At 44.8% G+C, this 14,626-nt stretch overlaps 1 protein-coding gene across 1 annotated transcript in view; it reads right to left on the bottom strand.

Moving 5' to 3' along the window:
- C9H20orf194 (chromosome 9 C20orf194 homolog) overlaps positions 1-14,626 on the bottom strand; it is a 92,023-nt gene that overhangs the window by 6,788 nt on the left and 70,609 nt on the right. The window contains 5 exon segments of the mRNA XM_032224481.1: positions 5,653-5,861; positions 6,566-6,640; positions 8,803-8,909; positions 10,241-10,327; positions 13,614-13,749. Coding sequence (XP_032080372.1) covers positions 5,653-5,861; positions 6,566-6,640; positions 8,803-8,909; positions 10,241-10,327; positions 13,614-13,749 — 614 coding nt within the window.

Genomic DNA, 14,626 nt, shown 5'->3' with positions numbered 1-14,626 from the left:
TATTTATTCTATTCTATATTTCCATTCCATTCCATATTCTATTCTATTCTATTTTCTATTCTATTCTATGCTATTCCATTCCATTCCATTTTCTATTCTATTCTATTCTAATGGTACACATTTCATATGCTGTTTATTGTTAAGTTTTTATGCATTAATGCTGTATTTTGTTATATGGAGGTTCATTGCCAACTGCGTATCACCCAGGATTTGGGGTGGCCTTAAACCTACTCAGTTTTTTTCTCCTTTGAAGAATTCATATCGTGAGAAGAGGAAGAAAAATGTTTTATAAATGACAACCTAGACTGATGCTTCCATTTGACAGCCTGATACATTTTTTAAACGACTTGGCACGTATATCAAAGACCCAGAAATCAAGCGTTACATCTGATCAAATGTTCCAGAGATCGATTTTCATGCGATGTTCAGAATCGATACACATTCATTATGTGAATCACAGATGCGGAATTGTGGCGGTTTATGAATTTTAAGATGCTTTTAAATGTCAAGCTTCCGGAAAAAAAAAATCTCTTTAATGTGCCAACTGGATGGGCTACATAGCTAGACTGCGTGGGTTTGCATTTTAAGAGGTGCGTGTGCGCGCACAGAAATGCAGAGAATGGACTTTTTGCTCTCCTTCTTCACCTACAGAACTATGCCCGTTTTCAATCCTTAACACAACAATCTAATATAAAAGACATTTCTGCTCTTCAGTGTCTATTCTCCAAAGCACCTGAGGGTAGGGCAAGAAGCAATGGATGGAAACTAATCCAGGAGAAAAGCAACCGAGAACTAAGGAGACATTTCCTGACAGCGAGAATGATTAACCAGAGGAACTGCTGGCCTCTAGAAATTGTGGGTGTTCCAACACGGGGGGCGGGTGGGAGGGTTAAGAAGAGACCGGACAGTGTCTGTGTCTGAAATGATATAGGATCTCCTGCTTGAGCCGGGGGCTGGACTAGAAGACCTCCAAGGTCCCTTCCAGCTCTCTTATTCTATTAACACTAAGAGTGAAGCAGCACGTGATATATACTTAGTGCACATACACATCCACCTGTTTATGTCTATACATACACACGCACAGACACAAATTCACACACAAGCAGTCCTTGACATACGACAGATTCCTTAGCGACCGTTCAGAGTGACAACGGCACTGAAAAAAGTGATTTATGACCATTTTTCACACTTATGACCATGGCAGCATTCCCAGAGTCAAGTGATCAAAATTCAGGCGCTTGAAAACGGACTCATATTTATGACGGTGGCAGTGTCCTGGGGTCATGTGATCCCCTTTTGTGACCTTCTGGCAAGCAAATTCAATGGGGAAACCAGATTCACTTAACGTACTGCACTATACTGTATTTCTTTTCTATTCTATCCTATTCTATTCCATATTTTCTACTCTATTCCATTCCAATTCAATTCTATTCCATTCCATATTTTCTATTCTATTTTATTCCATTCCAATTCCAATTCAATTCTATTCCATGTTTTCTATTCTATTCTTTCCAATTCAATTCTATTCTATTCCATATTTTCTATTCTATTTTATTCCATTCCAATTCCAATTCAATTCTATTCCATATTTTCTATTCTATTCTATTCCAATTCTATTCTATTCCATTCCATATTTTCTATTCTATTCCATTCCAATTCCAACTCAATCCTATTCCATTCCATATTTTCTATTCTATTCCATTCCAATTCCAATTCAATTCAATTCCATATTTTCTATTCTATTCTATTCTATTTCATTCCAATTCAATTCTACTCCATTCCAAATTTTCTATTCTATTCTATTCCATTCCAATTCAATTCTATTCCATTCCATATTTTCTATTCTATTCTATTCCATTCCAATTCTATTCCATTCCATATTTTCTATTCTATTCTATTCCATTTCAATTCAATTCTATTCCATTTCTATTCTACATTTTCTATTCTATTCTATTCTATTCTATCCTATCCTATTCCATATTTTCTATTCTGTTCCATTCCAATTTCAATTCTATTCCATTTCATATTTTCTATTCTATTCTATTCCATTCATTATCTTTTCTATTCCACTCCATTCCAATTCCAACTCAATTCTATTCCATTCCACATTTTCTATCCTATTCCATATTTTCTATTCTATTCCATTCCATATTTTCTATTCCATTCCATTCCAATTCCAACTCAATTCTATTCCATTCCACATTTTCTATTCTATTCTATTCTATCCTATCCTATTCCATATTTTCTATTCTACTCCATTCCATTCTCTTTTCTCTATATTCTCTTCTATCTACGTTCTCTTCTCTTCTATTTCAGATTCAGTTATATACTTATTATTTATAGGGATGTGTGTGTGTGTGTGTGTGTGTGTGTGTGTAAACACACACATGTATGTACGTGCACACACCCAAACTTGGTTCTTGGTTTTGATGTGTGGGGCTCTGCAGTTAGGCCCAGAAGTACCAATTGCACTAACTAATAATTATCCAAGCACTCCAACTTGGTTATGCATGTAAAAGAAGAGTCGGAAGGCCACTGTGGAAGAATTCCAGCTACTGCTGTGTTTGAAAAGCAAGCCCTATTTATAGAATCGGTCTGCAGACCTTTTTCTGCTTTTTTTCCCCCCTGTCTTGTCCACCCGATGGCACTGGTTACCCGGCCCTCTTTCTGCGCAAAGCTCTTCTTCCCACCTGCCCCGCGATTTCTGCAAAGGTCGGATCTGCTGATCTAGTTGGTCGTTCTGTGACTTTGTGAGAACTCACTCCCCGTGACTCTTCGCCTGCCGCCCTGCGCTCGGTCATCGGGAGAACCGAGATTAGCTCACCCCGACAGATGCCTTGAAGCCCGCGAGGAAAGCAGAAGGGCACCGGGGGGCTTTGGTGGCAGCAGGGAAAGTTGAACTCACTGTGGCTGTGCTCCAGACGAGGAGTGCATGCAAATTATCCTTATGTAACAGATTTCTCTGGAGCCACATTTGCACATTAAAAATCCAGAATCCTTCATCCGGGGAAGATCTCTTTATCAAAGCCCACTTTGCCATGACAGCGGTGGTATCAAACCAGATGCTCCAGCCAGGAGCATCAGTCTGCGCCAGTGGTGGCATTCAACCCACTTAACAACCGGTTCACCGAAAACGCGAGAGTGTGCGCACGCACGGCTTCCGTGCATGCGTGGCGGCCCGGGGCAAGGCTGGAGCCAGGGAATGGCACATTCCCCAACTTGGCCGAGGTGGGTGGCAAGTGGGCGGCAGACAGAGCCGGGGAATGGCGTATCCCTGGACCCCCAACCCGGGGCGAAGGGCGAAGGGGGTGGCATGATTATCTTTGGTAAGATTAGCAGATTAGCTGGATGGTCTGGACCGCGTGGCGAAGGGAAGATAATATATATCAGTGCTTCTCAAACTTGGCAACTTGAAGATGTCCGGACTTCAACTCCCAGAATTCCCCAGCCAGCATTCGCTGGCTGGGGTATTCTGGGAGTTGAAGTCCGGACATCTTCAAGTTGCCAAGGTTGAGAAACACTGATATATAGGGTGGAGCGGGCGGGGCTAGCTGGTGGTGGTTGATTTTACCGGTTCTCCGACCTGCACAAAATCGTAACAACCGGTTCGACCGAACCAGTACGAACCGGCTGAATTCTACCCCTGGTTTGCGCTCAAATTTCATAACCTAGTGCATTTCTTTCTAAAGGCATTATGGGCGGCTGGTTCCCTCCAGCTTTCAGAGCCAAACCCCCGGACTTAGATGCTCTTCAAGAGATAAGACGTGGATCTGCCTTGGAAGACAGCTTGAAAACGTCAGCGGGTGGCAAATATCTAGCAAGAGCTCCAAGTTGGCATGTTCATCGTTCCGTGGTTCATACAGAATTCATGTTCTTTATGTTCCATACATACGTTGATACGTACATGCATGAATAAAGTTCGTACATGCTTTATGTACGAGGAATTATTGAGTCTGTCTCTTACACTATGTTTTATTTATACACTACACATTGTTGAGTCTGTCATCTGCACCTCCATAACTGTCTGGTTTGGCTCTGCAATCCAACAAGACAGACAGAGACTTCAGAGGAGAATCAGAACTGCAGAAGAAACAATGGCTGCCAACCTGCCTTCCATTGAGGATCTGCACGCTGCATGAGTCAAAAAGAGGGCTGTGAAAATATCTACAGACACCTCGCATCCTAGACATAAATTGTTTCAACTCCTACCCTCAAAACGATGCTATAGAGCACTGCACACCAAGACAACTAGACACAAGGACAGTTTTTTCCCCGAACGCCATCACTCTGCTAAAAAGATAATTCCCTCACCACTGTCAAATTATCTACTATATTACTATTATTCTTCTCTTCCTTCCTAGTACCTATCTCTTCCCACTTATGAGTATAATCATGTTGCCTGTATCTTTACAATTTATATTGTTTTGTTTCCTAGTACGATTTGATTGCTTATTAGTAACCTAGGACTATCAACAAGTGGTATATTTTATGCTTCTTGATGAATGTATTTTATTTTTATTTTTGTACACTGAGAGCATCTGCACCAAAGACAAATTCCTTGTGTGTCCAGCCACGCTTGGCCAATAAAGAATTCTATTCTATTCTATTCTATTCTTCTACAGAATTTAGGTTCTTTATTACCTCCCTACGACCGATCAGATCCCACAGATTAGGCCTCCTCCGAATTCCATCGGCCAACTCCCCGGGGGAGGGCCTTCTCTGTGGCTGCTCTGGCCCTCTGGAACGATCTCCCCATTGAGATCCGGACCCTCACCACCCTTCCGGCTTTCCGCAAAGCCACTAAGACCTGGTTGTTCCGGCAGGCCTGGGGCTGATGAATTTCCAGCCCCACTTGAATTGTTGCGACTGTTGTTGTGTTTTAATTTGTCCGTCTTTTGTTTTCCTGTTTGTATCCCCCCTTCCCCTCTGGTTGTTAGTCTCTCGGGAACAGGGCGGCATACAAATTGAATAAACATCAAACAACATTTATGTTCCATACATACATTCATACGTACTTGTATAACTAAAGTTCGTACATACTTTATGTCTATACACAGTTCAAACATACGTCATGCTCATAAATACTTTATAAAGGCTTAGTAAGACCGTACTTGAAATACTGCATCCAATCTTGGTCACCACAATGTAAAAAAAAAGATGCGGAGACTGTAGAAAGGGTTACAGAGAAGAGCAACCAAGATGATGAGGGGACTGGAGGATGAGACATACGAAGAACGGCTGCAGGAATTAGGTAAATCTAAAAAAGAGAAGGACTTTTAAGGTGCACCTGATAGCAATCTTCCAATATTGGAGGGGCTGCCCCAAAGAAGAGGGGGGGGGTTGTTCAACCTGTTCTCCAAAGGCACCTGAGGGCAGGGGAAGCAGCAATGGGTGGAAACTAATCAAGGGGAGAAGCAACCTAGAATGAAGGAGAAATTTCCTCACCGTGAGAACATCTAATCGGTGGAACAGCTGGCCTTCAGAAATCATAGGCGCTCCACCACTGGATGTTTTTAAGAAGAGACTGGACACCAATTTCTCACTTAGCGACATACATTTTGGGCTCAATTGTGATCGTAAGTTGAGGACTTCCTGCAGTTTCCTAAGGAGTGGGAGGTAACACTTCTCCTCCCGCCCAGCAGAGAGACTCACCTGCTTGGCCGTCTGCCTCAGCCAGTCCTTGATGTCGTCTTCCTTGAGGGAGCATCCCACAAACACCAGGAAACATTCCTGGGACCCAGAATAGTCCCGGTTCTCGGTTCTGGACTCAGGAGGGAAAGGGAGGGGCCCCTCCTGGACAGGGACCAGGCTTAAGGTGTTGGAAGATGCATGGTGACATACTTCAACCATCCGGTCAGAATCTGCGTCAGAGAAACACCAAAGGGGGAGGGTTATTAATGAGTGGTGACTTTTGTTCAGTGAGGGGAGGGGATGGGTTCTTCAGGTGCTCTCAGGTATTGTTGTGACTTGCCAGTGGCCACCGGAGCTGGCAGCAGATTCGGACACTGAGGAGGTTGGGGAGGAACCTGGGCCAGTCCTGGAGTCTGGGGAAGGCTCTGAGGAGGGCTCTGTGTTGGAGGCAGAGAGGGGGCCAGGACCGTCCGACAGTTATCAGCTGCCTTCGGAGTCGGACATCAGTGAGGCAGAAGAACAGCTGGAGCCTGTTCCCAGTGTGCGCATGCGCAGAGTGGCCAGACGAAGGGAAGAGCTAAAGAAAAGGGGTCGACTTGGGAGTAAATGCACAGGTGGATGGTGAATGGCCCCTCCCAGAGGGAATAAAAGAGGAGTGGAGCTCGCAGGAGGCACTTAGTTCATTCCTGCATTCTTGCCAAATATTGCGGCATCTGAAAGATCTCGGCCTGGCCACTCGGAGTCAGACATCAGTGAGGCAGACAAACGGACATTAAATCAAACCTGTGCTGTCTTCAGCTCCAAAACTGAGACACATTTTGAGACTCTGCAATGCACTGAGCACAAGGGCAAGCATTAAAAATACGTACGTAGATGCAGGGATTGAGGATAAAATAATTCAGAAATGGGGGTAAGGTGGAGGCTGAACAGTTACCTGAAAACTTGACTTTGCCAAAAATGTGGTATATGTTCCCAGAGAACGGACTCGATTTGTTAGACGACTTCAAAGCTGTTTGAAAAGACAATACCTCGATTAGAGCAGTGTTTCTCAACCGCGGCAACTTTAAGAAGGGTGGACTTCAACTCCCAGAATTCCCAGGCAGCCATGTTGACTGTGGGATGCTGGGAGCTGAAGTCCACCTGTTTTCTAGTATTTCTCATTGTGAACATCCTTTAGCTTAAACACAGATGAGCTGCATTGTCAAACTGGATGTCAAATTGTTTTTGCTTCGCACAGGTCGCTTTCAGAACGTGAGGGGAGCCGAATGTCAACTGTTAAAGTTGCCATGGTGAGGAAAGTGGGGGAGCGCATTCCACGCATACCTTATTTTCTTTTGACTCCCTGAAATAAGTGCTTGGCCTTATTTTCGGGGAGGTCTTATTATTTTTGAGGTACAGGAGGTGGCGAGCGTGGTCACCTCATGGCTGCTGCTGTGTTGCAATATTTTCTGGGGAGGGCTTATTTTAGCCCATGCGCTCAAAAGCCTGATTGGGCATATTATCCAGGGGAGGTCTTATTTTCAGGGAAACAGGGTAGCATCATTTTGGGTTTTTGCAAAATGAGAATTTGATTGCCTTCTAATTCAGTGTTTCTCAACCTTGGTGACTTTAAGAAGGGTGGACTTCAACTCCCAGAATTCCCCAGCCAGCTGGCTGGGGAATTCTGGGAGATGAAGTCCACCCTTCTTAAAGTCACCAAGGTTGAGAAACACTGAATTAAGAGAAATACAGCTGAATTGCACGCACATTTTACTCCCAAGTGCTTCTGCACAAGCTGAAAAATTATACCCCAATGAAGAAAGGATACGTAAGGGGAAAAGTTGCTTCAAGAAAAAACATTTCCTTTTTTTAAAAGAAGTGTTCTAGAATCAGTTGCATAAATGTGAAAATCATTAGATTATTTGGGAGTTTTTAAACCATAAAAATTACAGTCAAGGCTGTACCGAGGCTGCAGCTTCTGATAACAATTTCAGCCATATATTCTTGTTAGCCATTCCAGAGCGGGGGAAATGCACACGCGTTGTTAAGATTCCATGTCGCCGGCCTCTTATGTATCCGAATTTACAACCTAAATGCTGGAGATGTGATTGTGCTGATGCTACTTACTTTCATATATGGTGGACTTGAGAGACCGCCTCCTGCCAATTACCTCCTCACGACCTATTAGATCACACAGATTAGGCCTCCTCCGAGTTCCATCCGCCAGTCAGTGTCGACTGGCAACTACGCGGAGGAGAGCCTTTTCAGTAGTAGCTCCGACCCTTTGGAACGATCTCCCCGTGGAGATCCGCACCCTCACCACCGTCCAGACCTTTCGCACAGCCCTCAAGATCTGGCTATCCCGTCAGACCTGGGGATAAAGATCGTAATCCGTCCCCACTCGAATGATGAATGAATGTTGTGTTCTATTTTAATTTATGTATTGTTTATGTCTTATTGTTTTGTATTCCCCTCCCTATAAATTGTAAGCCACCCTGAGTCCCCTCAGGGAAAAGGGCGGCCTATAAATAATAAACCTTAAACTTTAAAAAGGTTAAAGCACTCTGGGTAAAAATATGGTGGATTATGCAAAATGTTCTTTAAAAAAGGATAAAGTTTACCCCTCAGTTATTTTTGTTAGGTATAATTACTGATTGTTCAGTTGTAGAGATTAACCTGATTTTGCATTTAATAACCGCAGCTAGACTGCTGGTGGCGCAATACTGGAAGAAGGAAGATTTGCCTACTATTCAAGAATGGACTTTAAAAGTAACAAACCTAGCAGAGATGGCTAAAATATCTGCATATCTCAAGGACCATTCAAACGAGAGATATACACTGGAGTGGAGAAGATGGATTGACTATACTGAAAATAAATATGGGACTAAGAAATTTCAGATAGCTTATGACTAAAGAAACAAGGAATGATATAATTTGTTTAGAGCTAGCCTAGCAAGGAGGAGTTAAAGCTCAAATGAAAGATGAGATTAACTTTTTTAAAGTTTATTTTAGAATGTTTTTGTTAAAGATTTATACCCTGTATTGGTTCTGGGAACTCGGGGGGGGGGGGGAGGGGAGAAGGTTGGGGAGGGGTTGGGTGGGAGGGAAGTAAATATTTGTAAAAGTTTTTTTTTTCAAAATTCTCATTAAAAAAAAAAGATTCCATGTCGCTGAAAAAAGATGATAATTTACCTTTACATTTGGCCGCGAAGCGCATTTTCTCCAAAGGACGGTTAAACCACACACAAATTTGGACCATGGGGGGGAAGACAGAACCGGCTCTAAATTTCCCATCAAACCTGAAAGGAGAGAAAAAAAATATTAACCACTTAAAGGAAAATATTCACACTTAATAGCTAATCGCTTTTTGAAAAATCAGGCAAATTGAATTAAAGGCCGATTTTACGTTTTTGAACGTTTTAATAAAGCAGGCAAATTCTGCTTTCCAAAGGCAGAAACAACTGAAGAAGAGATAATGACTCTTTTCTTTCTGTAGTCACAGAAATATATATTTTGTCCGGAGTGGTCTGCTTTGAGCTTGGCACGCCGGTTAAAAAAAAGCATTAAATACACAGATGAGGATACAAATAATCCTCGACTTATGACCACAACCGAACCCAACGTTTCCATCGCTAAGCAAAACAGTTGTTAAGTGAGCTTTGCCCCACTTGACAACCTTTCTAACCACGGTTGGGAAGGAAACCTCCGAAGTTGGTAAGTGAACCATGCAGTCGTTAAGCAAATCTAACTTCCCCCATTGACAAACTGGGAGGGTGAGCACATGACCCCTGGATGTTGCAACTGTCATAAGTACATGCCAGTGGCCAAGCGTCTGAATTTTGGTCACGTGACTGTGGGAATTCCACGACGGTCGTAAATGTAAGGACTGATCAGAAGGGACTTTTCCAATGTTGTTGTAATTTTGAATGGTCACTAAATAAATCGTTGTAAGTTGATTACTATTTATAGTTCTGCCTAACTGCGCCTGGTTTGGTCCCCACTTCAGAAGAGCCCTCCACTTAGGCTGCAAGTTGTTATTTTTCTTGAAATTAAAAAAAAAATGGTTAAGGAGCGTATTAAACATGTGTGCCCCTTAAAACAGAACAGACACACACACAAAATTGCAACTTCATGCGATCATATAAACAGTGTGAGAAGGGTTCCAGATGTGCTGGCCTGCAGCTGGAAGGGCCGGGCCGCGGGAGGGAGATTAAGCCTTCTAACAGCGGAGAAGGAAAACTTCCTAAAAATCCCTACCCGCAAAAGGGACAAGGCTCCGTTTACCTTGATGAAAGTGCATTCTGGGAAGCTTGGCATACAATTAGGGATCAGCGCTAATTAAAGGGGAGGAGGATTAATGGCAATTAAGTATGGGGTGGGAATCCTCTTAAATAGGGGCTTTCCAAAGTTGGCAACTTTTAAGACTTTGTGGACTTCAACTCCCAGAATTCTTCAGCCAGGAGGAATTCTGGGAGTTGAAGTCCACAAGTCTTAAAGTGGCCCAGTTTGCCAAATGATGATGATGATGATGATGATTAAATGAACTGTTCTTAAGTCAAGGACCCCCTGTACTTGTACACGCATATTAAAAGACACCGGTTCAAACATTTTGCCGAACGGAGATACTTGCCATCCGGGGTACATTAAGTAGCGAGTTGCCAACATCTGGGGCTCGCAGAAGCTGTTTTCTGAGAGAATTAGCTCGATGTCCTCATTCCTAGCGGGGAGAGAAATCAAAATTTTATGGACTTATTAATATTTAGTGAGGTTTTGTTTTCACGGGGCCTTAAAGCAGCCTTTCTGAAATCGGATCTCTCTAGATGTGTCTGCAGCTGCCAATTTTTCCAATCAAGGTCTCAACTTCAAAGGCGGTGGGAGGTGCCAAAATCCCAGAAGTGACATCAGGTAAGGAAAAACTGATCCCAAACTCTAAAGCTTTATGTAAAAATAAATTTCTCTCTTTTTTTGACTCCAGGCCGGGGGCTGGCAACCATAAACACTCAAAGAGCCATTTGGGCCCATTTCCCACACAAAAGGGAGCCACAAAACTCTTCCCACGCCTGACTTTTTCCTGAACGCTCATAAAACTAGCATATGTATTTAAATTAAAGGTCCTGTTTCCTTCTGAAACTTTTATTTTCTTGGATTTTATCCATAGTTGCCCTACTGGGGGTCGAAAAGCTCAATAAACGGCGTGCTGGCGGGCGTCGCACATTGGCGGCTGTGACGCATATTTTGAGCGACAGGGAGCCGCAGCAGAGGGATGAAAGAGCCACATGCGGCTCCAGAGCCGCAAGTTGCTGATATCTGGTCCAGGCTACGAGACCTGTTTTATCTTGCCCTGGCTTATAAATGCTTATTTATTTATGACATTTACATGCCGTCCGACTCACTGGTAAGGGGGTTCTGGCCGGCTTTCGCAATTAATAAAAAGATAAATATGAAAGCCATTAGATATGGCAGAGTGTTTAAAGCAATCGTAACAAGTGAAAAACTTTTTGATATTGATCACAAAATTGATCATGGCTACAACATGGCTAAAAAGCAGGAGGCAGTGAGTTCTAGTCCAGCTTTAGGCATGAAAGCTGGCTGGGTGACTTTGAGCCAGTCACCAGGAGATGGTGAGTTCTAGTCCTGCCTTAGGCATGAAAGATGGCCAGGTGACTTTGAGCCAGTCACCAGGAGACAGTGAGTTCTAGTCCAGCTTTAGGCATGAAAGATGGCCAGGTGACTTTGAGCCAGTCACCAGGAGACAGTGAGTTCTAGTCCAGCTTTAGGCATGAAAGCTGGCTGGGTGACTTTGGGCCAATCACCAGGAGACAGTGAGTTCTAGTCCAGCTTTAGGCATGAAAGCTGGCTGGGTGACTTTGGGCCAATCATCAGGAGACAGTGAGTTCTAGTCCAGCTTTAGGCATGAAAGATGGCCAGGTGACTTTGGGCCAATCACCAGGAGACAGTGAGTTCTAGTCCTGCCTTAGGCATGAAAGATGGCCAGGTGACTTTGGGCCAATCACCAGGAGACAGTGAGTTCTAGTCCTGCCTTAGGCATGAAAGCCGGCTGGGTGACTTTGGGCCAATCACCAGGAGACAGTGAGTTCTAGTCCTGCCTTAGGCATGAAAGCTGGCTGGGTGACTTTGGGCCAATCACCAGGAGACAGTGAGTTCTAGTCCTGCCTTAAGCATGAAAGCTGGCTGGGTGACTTTGGGCCAATCACCAGGAGACAGTGAGTTCTAGTCCAGCTTTAGGCATGAAAGCTGGCTGGGTGACTTTGGGCCAATCACCAGGAGACAGTGAGTTCTAGTCCTGCCTTAGGCATGAAAGATGGCTGGGTGACTTTGGGCCAATCACCAGGAGACAGTGAGTTCTAGTCCTGCCTTAGGCATGAAAGCCGGCTGGGTGACTTTGGGCCAATCACCAGGAGACAGTGAGTTCTAGTCCTGCCTTAGGCATGAAAGCCGGCTGGGTGACTTTGGGCCAATCACCAGGAGACGGTGAGTTCTAGTCCTGCCTTAGGCATGAAAGCCGGCTGGGTGACTTTGGGCCAATCACCAGGAGACAGTGAGTTCTAGTCCAGCTTTAGGCATGAAAGCTGGCTGGGTGACTTTGGGCCAATCACCAGGAGACAGTGAGTTCTAGTCCTGCCTTAGGCATGAAAGCTGGCTGGGTGACTTTGGGCCAATCACCAGGAGACAGTGAGTTCTAGTCCTGCCTTAAGCATGAAAGCTGGCTGGGTGACTTTGGGCCAATCACCAGGAGACAGTGAGTTCTAGTCCAGCTTTAGGCATGAAAGCCGGCTGGGTGACTTTGGGCCAATCACCAGGAGACAGTGAGTTCTAGTCCTGCCTTAGGCATGAAAGATGGCTGGGTGACTTTGGGCCAATCACCAGGAGACAGTGAGTTCTAGTCCTGCCTTAGGCATGAAAGCTGGCTGGGTGACTTTGGGCCAATCACCAGGAGACAGTGAGTTCTAGTCCTGCCTTAGGCATGAAAGCCGGCTGGGTGACTTTGGGCCAATCACCAGGAGACGGTGAGTTCTAGTCCTGCCTTAGGCATGAAAGCCGGCTGGGTGACTTTGGGCCAATCACCAGGAGACGGTGAGTTCTAGTCCTGCCTTAGGCATGAAAGCCGGCTGGGTGACTTTGGGCCAATCACCAGGAGACGGTGAGTTCTAGTCCTGCCTTAGGCATGAAAGCCGGCTGGGTGACTTTGGGCCAATCACCAGGAGACAGTGAGTTCTAGTCCAGCTTTAGGCATGAAAGCTGGCTGGGTGACTTTGGGCCAATCACCAGGAGACAGTGAGTTCTAGTCCTGCCTTAGGCATGAAAGCTGGCTGGGTGACTTTGGGCCAATCACCAGGAGACAGTGAGTTCTAGTCCTGCCTTAAGCATGAAAGCTGGCTGGGTGACTTTGGGCCAATCACCAGGAGACAGTGAGTTCTAGTCCAGCTTTAGGCATGAAAGCCGGCTGGGTGACTTTGGGCCAATCACCAGGAGACAGTGAGTTCTAGTCCTGCCTTAGGCATGAAAGATGGCTGGGTGACTTTGGGCCAATCACCAGGAGACAGTGAGTTCTAGTCCTGCCTTAGGCATGAAAGCCGGCTGGGTGACTTTGGGCCAATCACCAGGAGACAGTGAGTTCTAGTCCTGCCTTAGGCATGAAAGCCGGCTGGGTGACTTTGGGCCAATCACCAGGAGACGGTGAGTTCTAGTCCTGCCTTAGGCATGAAAGCCGGCTGGGTGATCTTGGCTTCCCTCTCATCCCAACCTACCTAACAAGAGTTGTTGTTGTGAAAGAAAGCCGGATGAGGAAACTGCTGGCTGTGTTTGCCACCTTCAGTTATTTATAAAAATAATAATAAAGGTGGGATACAAATAATATATAGATATATAGATATATTCTTAACAGCTGACTTTTCTCCAGGGAAAATGCAGCGGGGACTAAGCCACATGCTATTTCTCAAGCTTTTATCATTTTTGGACTTTTCAAATGCTTTATGGATTACCGAGTTACGATGCCGTTTTCTGCCAGGATAAAAGAAACCGAAGAGTTGGCAGCTCGGATGAGCTTTTGCAGCTGGACAAGGAGCGGGCTTCTCTGCTCGGTTGTGTGGCTTGTAAACACCACATTACTCACTAAACCTGCCAAGGAAAAAATACCATCAATGTAAGGTCAAGAATGCTCCATTCTTTGGAATTTCAGACTGCCATTTCGTAAAGCAGAGGTGGGGAACAATTTTTATGACTTGCGGACTTCAACTCCCAGAATTCCTGAGCCAGCATGGGAGGACGACGGCCCTTTTATGACTTGTGGACTTCAATTCCCAGAATTCCTGAGCCAGCATGGGGGACGACGGCCCTTTTATGACTTGTGGACTTCAATTCCCAGAATTCCTGAGCCAACATGGGGGACGAAAGCCCTTTTATGACTTGTGAACTTCAACTCCCAGAATCCCTCAGGTAGCCATGCTGGGTGGGGAATTCTGGGAGTTGAAGTTCACAAGTCATAAAAGGGACGTTGTTCTCCATGCCGGCTCAGGAATTCTGGGAGTTGAAGTTCACAAGTCATAAAAGGGACGTTGTTCTCCATGCCGGCTCAGGAATTCTGGGAGTTGAAGTTCACAAGTCATAAAAGGGACGTTGTTCTCCATGCCGGCTCAGGAATTCTGGGAGTTGAAGTTCACAAGTCATAAAAGGGACGTTGTTCTCCATGCCGGCTCAGGAATTCTGGGAGTTGAAGTCCAAAGGTCATTAAAAAAAAGGGCCACTGTTTCCCTCCCCCTCCCCTTGCCAGCTTAAGAATTCTGGGAGTTGAAGTCCACAAGTCTTAAAGCTGCTTTTTTTTTTTCCAAGAGGCAGAACTGGACTTTCTTGTTTTTCTTCGAAGATGTTTCGCTTCTCATCCAAGAAGCTTCTTCAGCTCTGACTGGATGGCGGGGAGTGGAAAGATGGTCTAGGGCCTCCTAGAAGAAACGGCCATTATCCCCAGATCACACGGCTTATGTTTAACAGGATTATG

The sequence above is a fragment of the Thamnophis elegans genome, chromosome 9, assembly GCF_009769535.1.
Source record: "Thamnophis elegans isolate rThaEle1 chromosome 9, rThaEle1.pri, whole genome shotgun sequence".
Classification (NCBI taxonomy): Eukaryota; Metazoa; Chordata; class Lepidosauria; order Squamata; family Colubridae; genus Thamnophis; species Thamnophis elegans.
The sequence above is the reverse complement of the archived record's forward strand: the minus strand, read 5'-3'. Positions and strand labels throughout refer to the sequence as shown.